This window comes from Procambarus clarkii, chromosome 6 (genome assembly GCF_040958095.1).
Source record: "Procambarus clarkii isolate CNS0578487 chromosome 6, FALCON_Pclarkii_2.0, whole genome shotgun sequence".
In the NCBI taxonomy this organism is placed as follows: Eukaryota; Metazoa; Arthropoda; class Malacostraca; order Decapoda; family Cambaridae; genus Procambarus; species Procambarus clarkii.
The window spans coordinates 36,820,889-36,841,149 of record NC_091155.1 but is presented as its reverse complement, the minus strand read 5'-3'; the positions used below and the strand labels follow the sequence as shown (position 1 = coordinate 36,841,149).

The 20,261-nt window shown below is 46.1% G+C and overlaps 1 protein-coding gene across 1 annotated transcript in view; it reads left to right on the top strand.

Annotated features, from left to right (window-relative positions):
- LOC123754193 (zinc finger MYND domain-containing protein 19) overlaps nucleotides 1–20,261 on the top strand; it is a 70,219-nt gene that overhangs the window by 27,466 nt on the left and 22,492 nt on the right. The window contains exons 2-3 of the mRNA XM_069308236.1: nucleotides 7,548–7,714; nucleotides 15,606–15,804. Coding sequence (XP_069164337.1) covers nucleotides 7,620–7,714; nucleotides 15,606–15,804 — 294 coding nt within the window. The 5' untranslated portion in view covers nucleotides 7,548–7,619. The remainder of the gene's footprint in view (nucleotides 1–7,547; nucleotides 7,715–15,605; nucleotides 15,805–20,261) is intronic.

Genomic DNA, 20,261 nt, shown 5'->3' with positions numbered 1-20,261 from the left:
GATGGGTATGGGGTCCACCACCCCCCACAGGATGGGTATGGGGTCCACCACCCCCCACAGGATGGGTATGGGGTCCACCACCCCCCACAGGATGGGTATGGGGTCCACCACCACCCACAGGATGGGTATGGGGTCCACCACCACCCACAGGATGGGTATGGGGTCCACCACCACCCACAGGATGGGTATGGGGTCCACCACCACCCACAGGATGGGTATGGGGTCCACCACCACCCACAGGATGGGTATGGGGTCCACCACCACCCACAGGATGGGTATGGGGTCCACCACCACCCACAGGATGGGTATGGGGTCCACCACCACCCACAGGATGGGTATGGGGTCCACCACCCCCCACAGGATGGGTATGGGGTCCACCACCCCCCACAGGATGGGTATGGGGTCCACCGCCCCCCACAGGATGGGTATGGGGTCCACCACCCCCCACAGGATGGGTATGGGGTCCACCAACCCCCACGGGATGGGTTTTGGGTCCACCACCCCCCACGGGATGGGTATTGGGTCCACCACCCCCCACGGGATGGGTATTGGGTCCACCACCCCCCACGGGATGGGTATGGGGTCCACTACCGCCCACGGGATGGGTATGGGGTCCACCACCACCCACGGCATGGGTATGGGGTCCACAACCACCCACGGGATGGGTATGGGGTCCACCGCCCCCCACAGGATGGGTATGGGGCCCACCACCGCCCACAGGATGGGTATGGGGCCCACCACCGCCCACAGGATGGATATGGGGCCCACCACCGCCCACAGGATGGGTATGGGGTCCACCACCCCCCACAGGATGGGTATGAGGTCCACCACACCCCACAGGATGGGTATGGGGCCCACCACCGCCCACAGGATGGGTATGGGGCCCACCACCGCCCACAGGATGGGTATGGGGCCCACCACCGCCCACAGGATGGGTATGGGGTCCACCACCCCCCACAGGATGGGTATGGGGTCCACCACCGCCCACAGGATGGGTATGGGGTCCACCACCGCCCACAGGATGGGTATGGGGCCCACCACCGCCCACAGGATGGGTATGGGGCCCACCACCGCCCACAGGATGGGTATGGGGTCCACCACCCCCCACAGGATGGGTATGGGGTCCACCACCCCCCACAGGATGGGTATGGGGTCCACCACCCCCCACAGGATGGGTATGGGGTCCACCACCCCCCACAGGATGGGTATGGGGTCCACCACCCCCACAGGATGGGTATGGGGTCCACCACCCCCCACAGGATGGGTATGGGGTCCACCACCCCCCACAGGATGGGTATGGGGTCCACCACCCCCCACAGGATGGGTATGGGGTCCACCACCCCCCACAGGATGGGTATGGGGTCCTCCACCCCCCACAGGATGGGTATGGGGTCCACCACCCCCCACAGGATGGGTATGGGGTCCACCACCACCCACAGGATGGGTATGGGGTCCACCACCCCCCACAGGATGGTATATGTGGTCCACCACCACCCACAGGATGGGTATGGGGTCTACCACCCCCCACAGGATGGGTATGGGGTCCACCACCCCCCACAGGATGGGTATGGGGTCCACCACCACCCACAGGATGGGTATGGGGTCCACCACCCCCCACAGGATGGGTATGGGGTCCACCACCACCCACAGGATGGGTATGGGGTCCACCACCCCCCACAGGATGGGTATGGGGTCCACCACCCCCCACAGGATGGGTATGGGGTCCACCACCCCCCACAGGATGGGTATGGGGTCCACCACCACCCACAGGATGGGTATGGGGTCCACCACCCCCCACAGGATGGGTATGGGGTCCACCACCACCCACAGGATGGGTATGGGGTCCACCACCCCCCACAGGATGGGTAAGGGGTCCACCACCCCCCACAGGATGGGTATGGGGTCCACCACCCCCCACAGGATGGGTATGGGGTCCACCACCACCCACAGGATGGGTATGGGATCCACCACCACCCACAGGATGGGTATGGGGTCCACCACCACCCACAGGATGGGTATGGGGTCCACCACCACCCACAGGATGGGTATGGGGTCCACCACCGCCCCCCACAGGATGGGTATGGGGTCCACCACCGCCCCCCACAGGATGGGTATGGGGTCCACCACCGCCCCCCACAGGATGGGTATGGGGTCCACCCCCCCCCCCACAGGATGGGTATGGGGTCCACCACCCCCCCCCCCACAGGATGGGTATGGGGTCCACCACCACCCCCCACAGGATGGGTATGGGGTCCACCACCCCCCACAGGATGGGTATGGGGTCCACCACCACCCCCCACAGGATGGGTATGGGGTCCACCACCCCCCACAGGATGGGTATTGGGTCCACCACCACCCACAGGATGGGTATGGGGTCCACCACCGCCCCCCCACAGGATGGGTATGGGGTCCACCACCGCCCCCCCACAGGATGGGTATGGGGTCCACCGCCCCCCACAGGATGGGTATGGGGTCCACCACCGCCCCCCACAGGATGGGTATTAACTAATATCGTCATAAATCCATGACAGCCAAGTTCCCCTATAGAAATAATCGATAATAAAATCAATAATATCTTCTGGGCAGGATACCAGCTGCCATGAAAAAATTTCGCTTCAGTATTGGCGTAGTGAAACTTAAGCTCTCATTCGTTGTGGTGAAATATAGTGAAGTAGTTATGTGTTGTGTGATATAGAGGTGTAGGGGGTGACGGAGGTGACCAGCCGTCACGGGGTGTCTCTCCGGTGTGACTTACTGTTCCGTATGTAGAGGTTCACACCACCATGTGCACCGTTACCACTCATCACAACTGCCAGAATTTATATACATGAATATTTTATGTGCCATTTCTCTCGTGGGAGTTTGACCGTTCTTTAATCTCTTTAATATTTATATACTCTTAGGAGTACATAATGAGGTTAATTAAAATGTTTGAATAAGTTAAGTTGATGTGAGTAATAAATCGTTTAGGAAACATAAGATGGCAACACCAGCCACCCGCATCTGCTGGTTGTGACGTCATGGTTGCCACACGCCAGGGCTGCCAACAGCTGCGACCGTCACTCACCAGCGGCCTGGCTCATGGATAAATTATAATTGAATTACACAGTCATTAGGTAAACTTGTATATTTATTTTGTATATAAAGATAACTTGTTTGAGGACCTGGGGTTAATGATGGTAGAGGGGTTAATGGTGGTGGAGGGGTTAATGCTTCTTTATGGGGAAGGTTAGTGTGTTTGTGGTGAGGTTAGTAACAGTGTGTTTGTGGTGTGAGGTTAGTCCCAGTGTGTTTGTGGTGAGAGGTTAGTACCAGTGTGTTTGTGGTGAGAGGTTAGTCCCTGTGTGTTTGTGGTGAGAGGTTAGTACCTGTGTGTTTGTGGTGAGAGGTTAGTACCAGTGTGTTTGTGGTGAGGTTAGTCCCAGTGTGTTTGTGGTGTGAGGTTAGTACCTGTGTGTTTGTGGTGAGAGGTTAGTACCAGTGTGTTTGTGGTGAGAGGTTAGTCCCTGTGTGTTTGTGGTGAGAGGTTAGTACCTGTGTGTTTGTGGTGAGAGGTTAGTACCAGTGTGTTTGTGGTGAGAGGTTAGTCCCTGTGTGTTTGTGGTGAGAGGTTTGTCCCTGTGTGTTTGTGGTGAGAGGTTAGTACCTGTGTGTTTGTGGTGAGAGGTTAGTCCCTGTGTGTTTGTGGTGTGAGGTTAGTACCAGTGTGTTTGTGGTGTGAGGTTAGTACCTGTGTGTTTGTGGTGAGAGGTTAGTACCTGTGTGTTTGTGGTGAGAGGTTAGTCCCTGTGTGTTTGTGGTGTGAGGTTAGTACCAGTGTGTTTGTGGTGTGAGGTTAGTACCAGTGTGTTTGTGGTGAGAGGTTAGTACCTGTGTGTTTGTGGTGAGAGGTTAGTCCCTGTGTGTTTGTGGTGTGAGGTTAGTACCAGTGTGTTTGTGGTGAGAGGTTAGTCCCTGTGTGTTTGTGGTGTGAGGTTAGTCCCTGTGTGTTTGTGGTGTGAGGTTAGTCCCTGTGTGTTTGTGGTGTGAGGTTAGTCCCTGTGTGTTTGTGGTGTGAGGTTAGTCCCTGTGTGTTTGTGGTGTGAGGTTAGTCCCTGTGTGTTTGTGGTGTGAGGTTAGTACCTGTGTGTTTGTGGTGTGAGGTTAGTCCCTGTGTGTTTGTGGTGAGAGGTTAGTCCCTGTGTGTTTGTGGTGTGAGGTTAGTACCAGTGTGTTTGTGGTGAGAGGTTAGTCCCTGTGTGTTTGTGGTGTGAGGTTAGTACCTGTGTGTTTGTGGTGAGAGGTTAGTCCCTGTGTGTTTGTGGTGAGAGGTTAGTACCAGTGTGTTTGTGGTGAGAGGTTAGTACCAGTGTGTTTGTGGTGAGAGGTTAGTACCAGTGTGTTTGTGGTGAGAGGTTAGTACCAGTGTGTTTGTGGTGTGAGGTTAGTACCTGTGTGTTTGTGGTGTGAGGTTAGTACCAGTGTGTTTGTGGTGAGAGGTTAGTCCCTGTGTGTTTGTGGTGAGAGGTTAGTACCAGTGTGTTTGTGGTGAGAGGTTAGTCCCTGTGTGTTTGTGGTGTGAGGTTAGTACCTGTGTGTTTGTGGTGAGAGGTTAGTACCAGTGTGTTTGTGGTGAGAGGTTAGTCCCTGTGTGTTTGTGGTGAGAGGTTAGTCCCTGTGTGTTTGTGGTGAGAGGTTAGTACCTGTGTGTTTGTGGTGAGAGGTTAGTACCAGTGTGTTTGTGGTGAGAGGTTAGTCCCTGTGTGTTTGTGGTGTGAGGTTAGTACCTGTGTGTTTGTGGTGTGAGGTTAGTACCTGTGTGTTTGTGGTGTGAGGTTAGTACCAGTGTGTTTGTGGTGAGAGGTTAGTCCCTGTGTGTTTGTGGTGTGAGGTTAGTCCCTGTGTGTTTGTGGTGAGAGGTTTGTGTAATCACCTAGTTGTGCTGGGCTAGGTACCTTTGTGTTTGCAGGGGTTGAGCTCTGGCTCTTTGGTCCCGCCTCTCAACTGTCAATCAACTGGTGTACAGGTTCCTGAGCCTATTGGGCTCTATCATATCTACATTATAAACTGTGTATGGAGTCAGCCTCCACCACATCACTGCCTAATGCATTCCACCTGTTAACTACTCCCACACTGAACAAGGTCTTTCAAATGTTTCTCTGGCTGTTTTGGGTGCTCAGTTTCCACCTGTGTCTCCTTGTTTGTGTCCCACCCGTGCTAAATAGTTTGTCTTTGTCCACTATGTCAATTCCTCTGATAATTTTGCAGGTGGTGATCATGTCTCCCCATACTCTTGTCATCCAGGGTCGTGAGGTTCAGCTCATGAAGTTTTTCCCTCATAACTCATACCACTCAGTTCTGGGACTAGTCTGGTGGCATACCTCTGAATCTTCTCAAATGTTGTCATGTGTTTAACTAGATATGGACTGACTGGAGCTGCATACTCCATTACTGGTCTGACATAAGTGGTATGCAAGGTTCTGAATACCTGCTGGATGGAGTTCTGGAAGTTCTTCCACTCGCCAAATCAGGCCCTGGGCCAGGCTTGACTTGTGAGAGCTTGGTCCAACAGGCTGTTTGCTTAGAGAGGCCCCCCCCCCAAAAAAAAAGAGGGCCACATATCCACCACAGCCTGGTTGCTCAGGAACTCCTTGAAAAAACTATCTAATTTTCTCTTGAAGATGCCCATGGTTGTTCCGGTAATATTTCTTATATTCACTGGGAGGATGGTGAACAAACGTGGGCCTCTGATTTTTTTTCTGTTGACCGTGATATTGCCTATGCTACCCCTGTTCTTCACTGGTTCTATTCTTTATTGGAATTATTGTGTAAGGAATGATTCCTTATACAAGTATCTGCAGGCAGTTATAATGCTTGCCAGCTCTGCATATGCTGCTGATGTTATCCTTTTGATGTGAACTTAAGGGGACTGGCCTGATGTGATATCAACACTGAGATCTTTCTCTCTCCCTGATTGCTGAAATATTTCTTCACCTATCTTCATCACTTTGCACTTGCTCGAGTTAAAGTCTAGTAGCCGTATCTTCAGTCTGTCCATGTCATCTTGTAGCCTCTTGCTGTCCTCCTCTGTCTTAATCCTTCTTTATAATTTTAGCATCAACAAACATTGAAAGGAATAAGTCTATACCTTCTTGAAGACCATTCACATATATCAGAAACAAGATACAGTAGGTCCAAGAACAGAACCTTGTGGGCACCAAAGTCACTGATCTCCACAGTTACTTTGTGGTGAGAGATTAGTGTTTGTATGTTTGTGGTGAGAGATTAGTGTTTGTATGTTTGTGGTGAGAGATTAGTGTTTGTATGTTTGTGGTGAGAGATTAGTGTTTGTTTGTTTGTGGTGAGAGATTAGTGTTTGTTTGTTTGTGGTGAGAGATTAGTGTTTGTTTGTTTGTGGTGAGATATTAGTGTTTGTTTGTGGTGAGAGATTAGTGTTTGTATGTTTGCGGTGAGAGATTAGTGTTTGTATGTTTGTGGTGAGAGATTAGTGTTTGTATGTTTGTGGTGAGAGATTAGTGTTTGTGGTGAGAGATTAGTGTTTGTTTGTTTGTGGTGAGAGATTAGTGTTTGTTTGTTTGTGGTGAGAGATTAGTGTTTGTATGTTTGTGGTGAGAGATTAGTGTTTGTGGTGAGAGATTAGTGTTTGTTTGTTTGTGGTGAGAGATTAGTGTTTGTTTGTGGTGAGATTAGTGTTTGTATGTTTGTGGTGAGAGATTAGTGTTTGTGGTGAGAGATTAGTGTTTGTTTGTTTGTGGTGAGAGATTAGTGTTTGTTTGTTTGTGGTGAGAGATTAGTGTTTGTTTGTTTGTGGTGAGAGATTAGTGTTTGTATGTTTGTGGTGAGAGATTAGTGTTTGTATGTTTGTGGTGAGAGATTAGTGTTTGTATGTTTGTGGTGAGAGATTAGTGTTTGTATGTTTGTGGTGAGAGATTAGTGTTTGTATGTTTGTGGTGAGAGATTAGTGTTTGTATGTTTGTGATGAGAGATTAGTGTTTGTTTGTTTGTGGTGAGAGATTAGTGTTTGTATGTTTGTGGTGAGAGATTAGTGTTTGTATGTTTGTGGTGAGAGATTAGTGTTTGTATGTGTGTGGTGAGAGATTAGTGTTTGTATGTGTGTGGTGAGAGGTTAGCATAATTACCTAAGTGTAGTTACAGGATGAGAGCTACGCTCGTGGTGTCCCGTCTTCCCACCACTCTTTGTCATATAACACATTGAAATTACAGATGGTGTTGGCCTCCACCACCACCACCTCGCCTAACTTGTTCTAAACGTTTACCACTGTTTGGGAAAGCGAATTTTCTTATTTTTCTTCGGCAGCTTTGTTTAGTTAGTTTAAATCATTGACTATGAAACTATATCTATGATTTAAGGCACTAATTGAAAAAAATTGCATATTTTTTGGGAATAAAAATGGATTATTGAGAAACTGTAGTCATTTAAAATACAGTAATAATGCAAAATCATGAGTTAAAAATTATCTTTACTAATAAAGCATATATAGTAGTGTAATGTATTCCAAACTTAATAATTTTGTTCAAATTTACAGACAAAATATGCACTACTGGACGAGAGAGACATTTGCTTGGTACAACAATTTGCATTTGAGGCGAGAGTGGAGATGGATCGAGACGGTAATGGTGCTGCCATATATGCCTGGGCCTACGACATCGGCCGTGGCCGCACCTCTGGCCAGTATGTCCACGACCTCCTCTGGTCAGTATTACACCATCTTGTGTACAATTGACAACTTTGCCAAACTTCTAGGGTGGTCAGATAAATGGTTGCCTGTAGTCACTCCTGAAAAATGTAAAATAATGGAGATGGGTAAGGAAGATCGTGGACCTGTAGGTAACTACACCATAGGTAACTACACCATAAGGTAAAGTACCTACAAGAAACAATAAAGAGAAAAAGATCTAGGAGTAGATATATTCCCAATAACACCAGAAGCTCAGGTGAATAGAATGGTATTGACATTTGTTGCATAACTTTACTCTAGCTCTTGAATACACAAGTCTCAAATCCCTCCCCCACTTCAGCCTGATCATCCTAGAGCATCTAACTCTAATAATCAAGTAATAGTTTTAATAAGTAGAGAATAAAGAAAAACACCCATAAAAATGCCAGTATAATTGCCATTGATACTGTTGCCATTGAGAATCAACAAACGAGAAGTGTTATTCAATCAATTAAGTTTCAACAATAAGATGATCAACTGGGAAAAAATAAATACTGTATAGACCTTGCAAACATTCACTGGGAGAGAGTCTTAGTGACAAAACTCCAACACAGGGAACAGCCTAACTAACAGCTGAAGCATACAAGGTCTGAAGCACGTGCCTGTGAGGAGGGTCAGAAGGAGGACCACCCTAGCAAGACAACACAGACGACTGTACAGGAGGAAAAAAACACGGAAATACTTAAACAGACACAATTATCACAAAAAGGAAATTAAATCTAAATGGGGAGATAGAAGAAATAGAACAGACGCTGAAGTGATCATACGAGTCTGAGTAAACAGAATTGGAACAGAAAGCTATACAAGAGATAAATAAAAAATATTTTGTCACATGTGCGAATACAAAAACCTCCAACAGTATTGGAATTTTACTAAACACAGATGACAACAAAGAAATTAGTGACATTCTAAAAGACCAGTATGAGGCTATGTTTAGCTCCTCAATAAACTACATAAAAGTTGAAGATCCAGACAGCTTCTTTATGAATGACATCCAAGCTCCAGGTAATATAACTGATATTAATACGAACTCATAAGACTTTGAAAGAGAAATTGACAACATGTCCATGCACTCGGGCCCTGATCCTCACTCGTGGAATTCAGTATTCATAAAGAAATGTTAAGTACCAGTAGTGCGAGCTCTGTGTAATATGGATAAGCTTGAATACACAGGAGATACCAGCAGCACTTAAATCAGCACATATAACTCCTCTGCACAAGGGAGGTAATAAAGCTTTGGCAAAAAATTATAGACCAGTTGCACTAACATCACAATAATAAAAGTTTTTGAAAGAGTGATTAGGAATCAAATTTCCAGTTTTATCGAACATAATTAACTTCGCAACCCAGGACAACATGGATTTAGAGCAGGAAGATCCTGTCTGTCACAGTTACGGTGTCACAGTGTCTGTCACCACTGACAAAATCACAGAAGCCTTAGAAGAACTGTAAAATGCAGATGTTGTATACACAGACTTTGCAAAAGCATTTGACAAATGTGACCATGGAGTGATAGCCCATAAAATGAGATCAATAGAAATAACTGGTAAAGTGGGTCATTGGAGTTTCATATTTTTGTCAAACAGAATGCAGAGAGTAACGGTTAATCAAATAAAATCAAGCCCAAGTGCAGTGAAAAGCTCTGTACCCAGGGCACAGTCCTTGCACCACTGCTATTTATCATTCTTATCTCAGATGTAGACAAAAATACTAGTCACAGCTTCATGTTATGTAATGAAACGCTAGTTTCTGGATGAGCCCCGGAGGCTTCCCGACACCCTCCCTTGCCAAGATCGGTGGTGTATTTCTCGGTAAAGAACTGAAGGGGGAATGTGGCAGTAACTAGCGAGGGGGCTAGTTTCACTAAGTTTTAGTTATTTCCATTTTTATTGCGAGAGTTCTTTTGGCATTTTGGGGGCTTTGGTTACATTTTTAAACCAGCCAGTGGTTTGTTTGATTCACCTATCTTTCTGGGTGCCTTCTCTGATGATGGCAAAGATGATATCCTTTAAATGTAAAGTGTTCATAGGTCATCGCACTCTGCACCTCTCTGAGGGGAGACCAGGTTTTAGCTTGTGATCCCCAGTAGGCTAAAAGAACTGACACTGCCACCCAGTAGGCAAAAGAAAGACATAGGTAGTATGGCTCTTGGCTCTTAGGTTTTCTATGCCTTTTTGCCCTGTGCTGTTTGAAGAGTCTGTGGTGGTGCAGTGTCTGCAAGCAGTTTCTTCTAGTTGTCGTCCCATGTCGGACTTGTTGGTTCTCTGGGGAGGCCGTGGGGGTTCTTTCCAGAAGGACTGTGCCAGGGCTCGGGGGTTCCTCCTGTTGTGGTAGGCCAGTGGTGCTAGTTTCTGAGCCGGTGAAGTCTGTTCGGCGCAGTGACCGCTCTGCTCGTCGGTCGACTTCTCATAAGGGACGTTGGCGGCATATTCACATGCCTTACCCGGGACGTGGTGGCCTGTCTGAATCTCTTAGGGGTTTGGGTTCTGGCCTACCTCGACGACTGGCTGATGTGGGTTCCCAGCCAGTCCGCGTGTCTGTTTGCCAGGGATTTGGTTCTTTCCCAGCTCGCCGGGTTCGGGTTCTTGGTGAACTGGAGGAAGTCTCATCTGGTTCCCTCTCAGGTTCGGACTTGGCTGAGTCTTGTGTGGGACTCTCGGACCGGTTCCTTGTCTCTCCTTCTGGAGGCTATGTTGCAACTGCGATCCCATCTTCAGCTGTTTCTGGAGGGCTCCCTGGTCACAAGGTGGTTGCTCGAGGGTTTGTGCGGGAGTCTGAACTTTGCCATGCTGGTCAACCTACTGAGCCAGGTTTGGCTTCGTCGGCTGTTCTGATTCCTTCTGGGACGTTCCTTCTGCCTCTCTCACGATCGCTGGGCACCCAGAGGCTGACATCCAGCCTCTGGGTGCCTTACGTCAGCTGCTGCATCACCGGCTTCTTCTTTTTTGGGTTTTTCATGGACACGTCGTCTCTTGGCTGGGGCTCTGTGACCAGTGCTCACAATGCCGGCCAGGGATGATTGGGTCCATCCTTCCATTGGGCCTGCAGCACGGTGCGGTAATTCCTGGCCATTTGGATGTCGCTCTGGAGGATTCAGGTCGCTCGCGGATCAACGATCCGGCTCCATTTGGACTTCCCTGGTGTTCAAAATTGTTTTTCGAAGGCTCTTTTTTTTTCCTGTTGGCATTGGCCTCTAGGGTTGGGTTGGGGAGCTTAATGCTCTTTCAGCACAGAGGTTTTTTGCTCTTTTGGTCCTGGTGGTAGGTTTGTTTGTTTGCAGCCGTCTCCTTTTCTGGTGAAGAATGAGACTGCTGCTTTCCATAGGGGTCCTTGGGTTTGGATTGACCTGGTTTCCCTTCTTTCCTGTTCTAGGGTTCGGGTCTCCCAGGTCATCTACACAATTATTCGGTCCAGCCAACCTGTGGTCTATCCTCGTGCCCATGACATTCGTAGTTTTGCTGCGTTGGCTGCCGTCTTTGGTAATATGTCTTAGGCTGACATTCAGGCATGGAGGTTTTTGGAGGTCAAACAGGGTCCTGATCCTGGCCGCTTGCTATCTAGTTAATGTTCCTGGCCCTAGTTGGGCATGTGTCACATTGGGCTGGCGGTTGCAGCCAGTTGTCTAGACTTAGAGTTGAGGAGCGAGTGGCAACCGCCTCCCGGGTAAGCCCTCTTGTTTTATCTTTGGTCAAGGAGCTCCGGGGAGCCAATGGGGCTTCCCCCCAGAAAACCAGAGTTGAATGTAATGAAACGCTATTTTCTAGGCGAGACCCAGAGGCTCCCCGGCAACCCACCGGTTGGCGTTTTTCACGATTTTTGACATCCAGCCTCTGAACTGAAGGGTGAATAGTCGGCATGGGGGGCGGGAGGGGGTCTGTAGCTCCCCCTGCCTGGGGGATACCTTGAGGTGCTTGAGGTGGGGGGGGGGGAGGGTAGCTGCGCAGATAGCGGTGCAGTGAGGGTTGTGACATCATACTGATATGATCATTTTTAGTTTGGGGAGTTCTGTCCAATAGTTCAGCTTTCAGTAGCAATTTTTTAACCAGATAGTTTTTTTATTTAGGCGCCTACCTTTCTGGGTGCCTGACCTGGTCGATGGCAGACATAGCATGCTTCCAACCACACAGGGGGTTTCTATAGGCCATTGCTCCTCGTGCCTCTTTGAGGGAGCCAGGTTCTGGCTCGTGTTCCTTGGTAGGCCTAGAACTCCATTCCCTTGACTGATGCCAGGGTCTAATACATTCATATCAGCTCAGATAGCTCCTGGAAACCTCCGGGTCTCACCCAGAAAATGGCGTTTCATTACATTCAACGCTGTTTTTTTTTTTACCCCATTCTCCTTTGGTAGATGCTCGTAACTGGCATGCTTCTTTAAAGGTTCAGGTGGGTACTTTTTTTTTTTTTTTTTTTTTTTTTTTTTTTTTTTTTTGCTGTGTGTTAGTAGTTTCTTGATTAGGTGTAACATGTGTTATCATCGGACCTGCTGGCTATTTACCCTCAGGCTGCAGTGGTTCATTAGCATGTGGCTTTGTTCTTCATTGTGGTTTTGGTTATCTTTAGTGTGATGACCAAATCACACGCCAAAAGATGAGGAGACGATGATGTTTCTAAACGTCCTGGACCATTATCAAGACGATTGTAGACTTGATAATGGTCTAGGACGGACCAAAAACGTTGTCTTCTCCTCATCATCTGGTGTATGGTTTGGTCATTATATCTTCAGCCATGTTGTTATTCTCTTCCGTGCATTTGCAACTTGGCCCTTGATCTCGTGTTCTTAGTGCCGCACTCCATTTGCTTGATATTGTTGGCTCGTCACTATGGCCATGTGGGATTGCATCTCCTTCCCCTCCTTTTGGTCAATCTTCCTGATTTTCTTCTTTGTTCTTCATGGAGAGATAGCTTGAGGAGGTACCGAGTTGTCCCTTTTAGAAAGCCAACATGTAATGTAATGCGTCTTTCTTGTGGGTCTCTTATTAGCTCCTCCCTATTGCTACCCTTGCCTCTTTTCCAATGATGGTGAGGACTCTGGCAGTGGGTGGTGCTTTAATAATTCAGTTGACAGCTAGGGTTTGCCATCTGATGGCAGGCATGTGTTATGAGCCAGTGGTTCAGCCTGGTTAATGATTGTTTGCATATTTAGGATTATTATTGCAGATGTGATCCATGCAGCTGTGTTTTGGTGCACTCTAACCATCTGACAGTTTCTCTTGGTTACTGTGGTGATCTTAAAGCTCCAGACATGCCCTCTATTGGGAGAGGTTCACATTCTGGTACAGTACAGTGGAACCTCTATTAACGAGTTTAATCCGTTCTGGCACCGAGCTCATTACCTGGAAAACTCGTCTTAAGAAACAAATTTCCCCATTTAAAATAAAGGAAATAAATTTAATCCGTTCCACTCCCAAAAACATCCATACTTGTATGACTTTTTTATGTAAATATAATACTGCACATGTAAATATAAATGTTTTGTTGTAGTGTTTTAATATTTACTTTACCTTATGAAGAGTAGTTGCTGGCTTGAGGGAGATGATGGGGAGGTGGGAAGGATGAGAGGGGTTATGGTGTGGAAGGAGAATCCACCTCTGAGTCAGGCGGACTCTCTCTTCTTGGGAATTTCACTCAAATTTCATTTCAAATGTCACACAAGGATGCGTTAGACCAGCACCAAATAAAAAACTACGTCGATTACACTCGTTGTGTCAACAATATAAGTCTTACCACGAAGATACAATACAATGCCGTTTTCCCAAATAGGCAATGTGGTTATTAAAGAAAATGGAAATTTCATGGCAAACATGTATACAATCCCCAAGTCGATCGGATAAGAATTGGATTTTATAGAAATATTTGCTCAAATGACGCTTGAGCGCGGTGTTTGGGTGCATTCAAGAGAAAAAAGTGTGTCACGTTCAAGCGACATATACCTGCTGTTACGGCCCTCTCGGGTCACAACCGGGTTCTTACTCTGATGTTGTTAGAGGTAGGGTATCCGGCCCCAAGCTAATAGTGGCTTTCAAGGGATGTGATCCGTAACGCAAGTAAATTAAAGGGGAAGGGAAATAAAGGCAAAAACTTAACAATATAATTAACACCGTCACCATAAATAATATAAAAGAAGATTACACGGGGGGGGGGGGGGTATAAACACTAGAATGTTCAACGTTGTCTTCTACTGAAGACTCTGGACGTTCACGGTGCTCACGATGCTAAGCTCTTGGTGCTCTTGTGGCCTCACTACGAATCCTTCGATCCACTCGAGTCTACCCTGGCCACAGGCCAGCCAAATCACAGTTCCACTGGGGGCACCGTCGTGGAGGCCATCAACCACAAATCCAGCCGGTAGCTGGCAGGTTCCAAACAGCGACGCTGGTTAGGCCACTCCACGATCGATACTAAGGTCGCGAACCCTAGTCAGGAGCCTCGTGTGATCCCACAGACCACTCTCCTTGCCACAACACCCCCAGTGGTCAAGCGTCTCCACCAGTCAGTCCCGGGTACGACAATCCCTCAACTGCCACGTCACAGGCAGGGTAACACCACAGTGTTCATCCGGGGGGCGACTCACAGCTGCTACAGCAAACTCTTGGAGACAAGACGGCTGCCTTGGGTAGACTGATCCAACTTCCATTACAGCAGTCCCAGGTCGGCTCTGTAATCAGACACGTCATCAGTACCGGTTTACACTATAGGGCATTTCACTTACCGGCTTAGACACAAACGCCCACCTATCCACTCCATAGATGGCGTTGCTGTCTAAGCTCCACCTCACCAGAGGTCAGCAGCGGCTGTGTTATGAGCTGATCAGGACGGGAAACTAGCCCTTGTGGCCAGTATCTCTCGTCCTCACTATGTGGCGTCGTCCATTTGGAGGGGGTTTCGGGAGCTGACCCACAGATGGCGCGGTCGTCACTGCTCCGTGCTCGGACGTTGGGCTCGGGTCCGTAACACCTGCGAAAGTGATAACACTTTCATAGTGTTATCACAAAGTGATAAATTAATTAAACATTTTCACACACCGGGTTGTCACTGCTTTATCAGGGCAGCTTTTCCAAGAATGCGTTCACCTTTTCAAACATTCCAAACACTTCCCTGATCTCGGTGGAAGAGGCAGCATCCTCCCTTACCTCCTCATTCCCTTACTAATGGTGTAAATTGTTGATGAGGACCTGCCATACTCCCTTGTGAGATCAGTCACACAGACACCACACTCATGCTTTGCTATAATTTCCTTCTTTAAATCCACAGTAATTGTGTCTTTCTTCCTCTTGACAACACTATCTTTAGCAAGCAGCTTCTTTGGAGACATCGTGTGTTACAAATTGTAGTCGCAAAACCACTAAAAACCCAAAGAAAAGCTCAAATCCAGAGGGATGCTTGTCGTGTGCGATACAACAACACTGGCGTCGGAGGCGTCCAAGAATTTGCGAGAACCCGCGAGATGCTAGGAAGCACCATGTGGTTTTGCTCGTTAATAGAGGCGAGCTCGTCAATAGAGACAAATTTGCTGCTAGTGGCTTGCTCATTACTGGAAAAACTCGTTAATAGAGCCACTCGTTAATCGAGGTTCCACTGTACTGGTCTTCAGTAAGTATTCATGAACTGATAGAGCCTGGTGTGGTGCTGGGGGTTTGACAGGGTATATATACCAGTGTGTTGCTCAGGGAGATGCCAAAGGACCCACCAAAAAGAGATGTTTCATTACATTTAACACCGTTTTATTTTCATATTTTTATATATTGTTAATTGTTATTACAATTAAAGATATTGATCTTTGGCATTCTACACATTTTGTTTTCAAAATATTAAAGAATTTTACTGTAACCCTTTAATAAAGTCTTTTTTAAATATTTTCACATGTAGGGAAACACACAGAGGAGGAATTGCATCTGGATGGAAAGTGATCCATTTAAACCATGTGACAGTGGACAACAGATTGGAGAACCTGGCACTAGTTCCTGTAGGAGCCAAGCAGCCTGCAGTCACACACATTGCAACACCTAGAGACCAGTCCCTATACTGGGTTGCTATTCAACAGTTGCCATCAGATCCAGTAGAGGAGGTAAGTCATTCAGTTTCATATGCTGCAAAATTAAGTGTTACTTTGGAAGCTTCATCGAATGTTTTGAGCATTAATGCCAATTTCTAGAAATGTGTGTTTGCTAGTGTGTAGCTACCAATGGTTAATTACTCAAGTATAGTTAAAGGATGAGAGCCAAGTTTGTGGTGTCTTGTCTTCCCAGTTCTTCTATATTTTGTTTGGCAATAAATCCTTAAATCAAATAAATCTCAGGATAAACAATTCCCAAATTTGTAACAAAGTAGATGGCAAATTCTTTGGCGTTCTCATTGCCACAAGCAGAATTTCCAGGGACACATTCTAAATATATCAAAAAAGTTTAAAAAACTGTTGGTATTCTTTCTAAGAACCGATATTATGTACCTCGCCCTGCCCTGGTGACGCTCTATTACTCCCTCATCTATTCTTATCTCAACTATGGTATTTGTGCTTGGGGTTCTACTACCCAAAATCATTTACGTCTTCTAATTACTCAACACAAAGCTGCTATTAGGACAATATCCAACTCTGGCCCCAGACATCACTCGGTACCCCTACTCAAATCTCTTGAATATGTTAGATATTAAGTCACTGCACATCCTCTCATGTGTATTATATACATATAATATGAGGTACTGTAATATCAATCCTGACCTTAAAAGCTTCCTTGAAGGTTGTAACAGAACCCATAAGCACCACACCAGAAACAAATACCTTTTTGATATTTCCAAGAGTAGACTTAATCAAACTAGAAATGCTCTACAAATCAAGGGACCCAGAATGTGGAATGACCTTCCCAACCATGTTAAAGACTGTACCTCTCTCAACCTGTTTAAGATAAAAACTAAGCACTACCTAATTAACTCCCTGTAACCTATCTTACCCCTAAAATGTCAACCCATGTCTGCTATTTTTAAACAATGCTGTTTGTCGACCAAATTGTATTTTTGCTATTTTTCTGCCATGTTCCCCCCTTTTTTATTTTTATATTTTCTCAACACAATTTATACTTTAATCTCAATTAGTATTAAGTTTCAGTCTTCAGTGTTTATCCTGCCCAAAACGCTTTGCGTAATAGTGGCTTTAGGCATTGTATGTACTAACTCTATCTATAAATCTATCAGTTTTTATCACACCTTGTATGTATGTACTTTACCTGAATAAACATTTGAATTTACAATTTGTCCTATGATGCTTTGAAACTAGTGACAATTTGGCCTCCACCTCCTCACTTAACATATTCCAACCATCTACCAATCCGTTTACAAAAGTGAACTTTCAGATATTTCTCGGCACCTTTGTTTTCTGAGCATGGATCTGTGACCTCTTGTTTTTGAAGTTGAAGTTTTCCTAAATTCTTTTATGTCAATTTTATCAATTCCTGTTATTATTTTGTAAGTTGTGGTCATACCGCCTCTTCTCCTTTTATATTCTAGTTGTGGTGTATTTAATGCCACTAATCTCTCTTTGTAGCCTTCATTTTTCAGTTCCAGAAGCCATTTAGTTGCGAGTCTTTGCACCTTTTCTAGCTTATTGATGTGCTGCTTAAGATATGGACACCATATAACTGCTGCACATAACTTTGGTCTCACAAAGATCATGAATAATTTCTTTATTATTTTACCATCCATATATTTAAAATCGATTCTAAGGTTGGAAAGCATTGCATATGTTCCTTGCACAATGTTCTTTGTGATCCTCTACTGACAGTACAGTATTTTATTCAGACCCACCCCTACTTACCTGTTGACAATTTTTGGGATCAGTGTCCCCATGTCCCAGTCTCTGAACAGGCTTTGTAGTTGCTGGTCTGATCAACCAGGCTGTTAGATCAGCCCATCCTCCTAAGGTTTCCCAACGTCAAGAAAAATGGTCAATTATAAAGCGTCCTCTCCTAACCTACCAGAGGACCCAAAACAGAAAACGGGACAGTACGTCACTTTCATGAGCCACTTTCATTTTCTAGTACGACATTTTTTTGGCCTTATGTAACGCATATGATTGAAATGCAACGTACATTTACTTTAAGTACTGTACAACGTACAGTACTTTGTAAAAGGACAGGTTGGCTAGACGCGATTGCTTGCACCATAACATAAGTCACACAGCCTGGTTGATCAGGTATCCTTTGAAGGTGCTTGTCGAGTTCTTTTTTGAACACTGCAAGAGGTTGGTCAATTATGCCTCAAATGTGTAGGGGAAGAGTGTAGAAAAATCTTAGGCTTTTGGTGTTGATAAAGTTCACGTTCAGCATGCCAATTGCACCTCTGCTTTTCAATGGGGCTATTTTGCACCTCCTACCATGCCTTGCAGTCTTATGTGGTGATATTTTTGTGTGCTTACTTTACCAGAATTCTTAAAAGCATTTTCACATAATTTATAGATGACCTTGGTCATATCTTACCTTGGATGGGTTCTGGGAATTCTTTTACTCCACAAGCTTGGCCCAGGACCAAGCTCGACTTGAGAGATTGGTTCAACAGGTTGGAACAGCACACAGACCCGTGTATCCACCACAGCCCACTTGGTCAAGCACATCATGAAGAAAACTATCCAGTTTTCTCTTAAAGATGTCCACTTTTGTTCTGGCAAAATTTCTTATACATGCTGGGAGGATGTTGAACAATCGTGGACCTCTGATGTTCATGCAGTGTTCTCCAATTGTGAATATGGCACCCCTGTTCTTCACTGGCTCTATTCTGCATTTCCTTCCATGTTGTTCACTCCAGTTTGTTATTTTACTGTATAAATTTGGGACCTGACCCTCAAGTATTATTCATGTATGTATATATTACTTGGTATCTCTCTCGTCTCCTTTCTAAAGAGTACATTTGAAGAGCTTTGAGATGATCCCAATAGTTTGGGTGCTTTATCGCATCTATGTATGCAGTATATGTTCTCTGAATTCCCTCTATTTCAGCAGTCTCTCGTGGTCTGAAGGTCGAGGCGAGTATTGAGCAGTGCTCAAAACTGGACAGTACATGTGATTTGAATGGTGTGATAATTGTGATGGGGATCCCTTGATTTGAAGGTTCTCATAATCCATCTTATAATTTTTCTGGCTGACGATATACAGTATTTGTTTGGTTGTGCTCCCTAAATGTTATGGTGTCGGACATCATTATTCCCAGATCTTTTACATGTTGCTTTCCTACTATGGGTAGATTTGATTGTTTTGATTGTTATGATTGTTTGATATAACATCATTTGATTGTTAACCCTCTCCTCGTAGCTCTTGTCTTTCAGATCCAAGACCTATTTACTTGCATGTCTCTGCACCTTTTCTAGTTTGTTGGAGTGCTGCTTAAGACATAGGCACCATACAGCTGCTGCATATTGCAACTTTGGTCTCACAACGATCATGAACAATTTATTTTATTTCATCATCCATGCATTAATAAGTAGTAGTTCTGAAATTTGAGAGTGTAGCATAGGCTCCTCGCACAATGTTCTTTATGTGGTCCTTGAGTGACACTTGGCCATGTGTTGCTTATATACTTATATTGTCCAGGTCTTATTGAAGGCCAAGATAGTCGTCTAATCACGTACAGTACTTTGTACGTGATTCATATAATTCGCTCTCACCTTGAGCGAATTTGAGAGTTGTTCATCACCTGTGCAACTGGGCGTCGATCATATGTTTTACCTTTGCCTTGCTGCTTGTTGTGTTGGTGACAACTATGACCCCGAGGTATGTGGACCTTCTTATCTTCCCAAGTATCTTAGTACAGTTTCATCAGCAAACATCTTCATATAATTCTCTGTTCCTTCTTGGAATAGAGAATTCTATTGTCTTGGAATATGGACAGTGAACATTACTGGTGCAAGAAGTGTATCGTGTGGTACTCGATTAGTGACATTTCTTCACTGATACATTGCCCCCTTCCCCCACAATAGTTAGTTCCCCCTCCTCCCTCATTGGGGGGATGAGTGGCGGCCTGGGCCAGCTGGGCCGCCACTGTTCAGTTCTTGACTGATGTAGAGTGCCGAGTGGACGGTTGTCGCTCTGGCCCCGGTTTCCCATTTTTTTGTTTTTGCCTTTGAGGTGCTGTTCCTATATGGAGGTGTGTGTGGGCCAGGAGTTTTTATGTACTGGAGCTGCATGTGCTCAAGGTTCTCTTTCCTGTGCGCTCTGTAAGTACTACCCTTGCATGATCAGGGTTGCTTTTCCTGGGGTAATCGGGCAACACTCCCATAAGGGGGCTTCCTTACTTGTTTTGCCCTTCCTTTTTAGTTTTGCTGTCTTATTCTCTTGCCTCAAGTTTTGGGGGTTCTGCTTTTCACCTAATTAGTCATGCCTAGGGTGTGTGCAGTGTAACTTCCTTGCTACCCCCTGGGCTTTCATAGTGGCTTCTAGTGATCTGGTTGCCTGCACTGAGAGGATTTACCAGCATAGATGGCTCCCAGTGCCTAGGCTCTAGGCTTCCTGTAGGGCTCATTCACCCCTGCAGGCCCCGGAA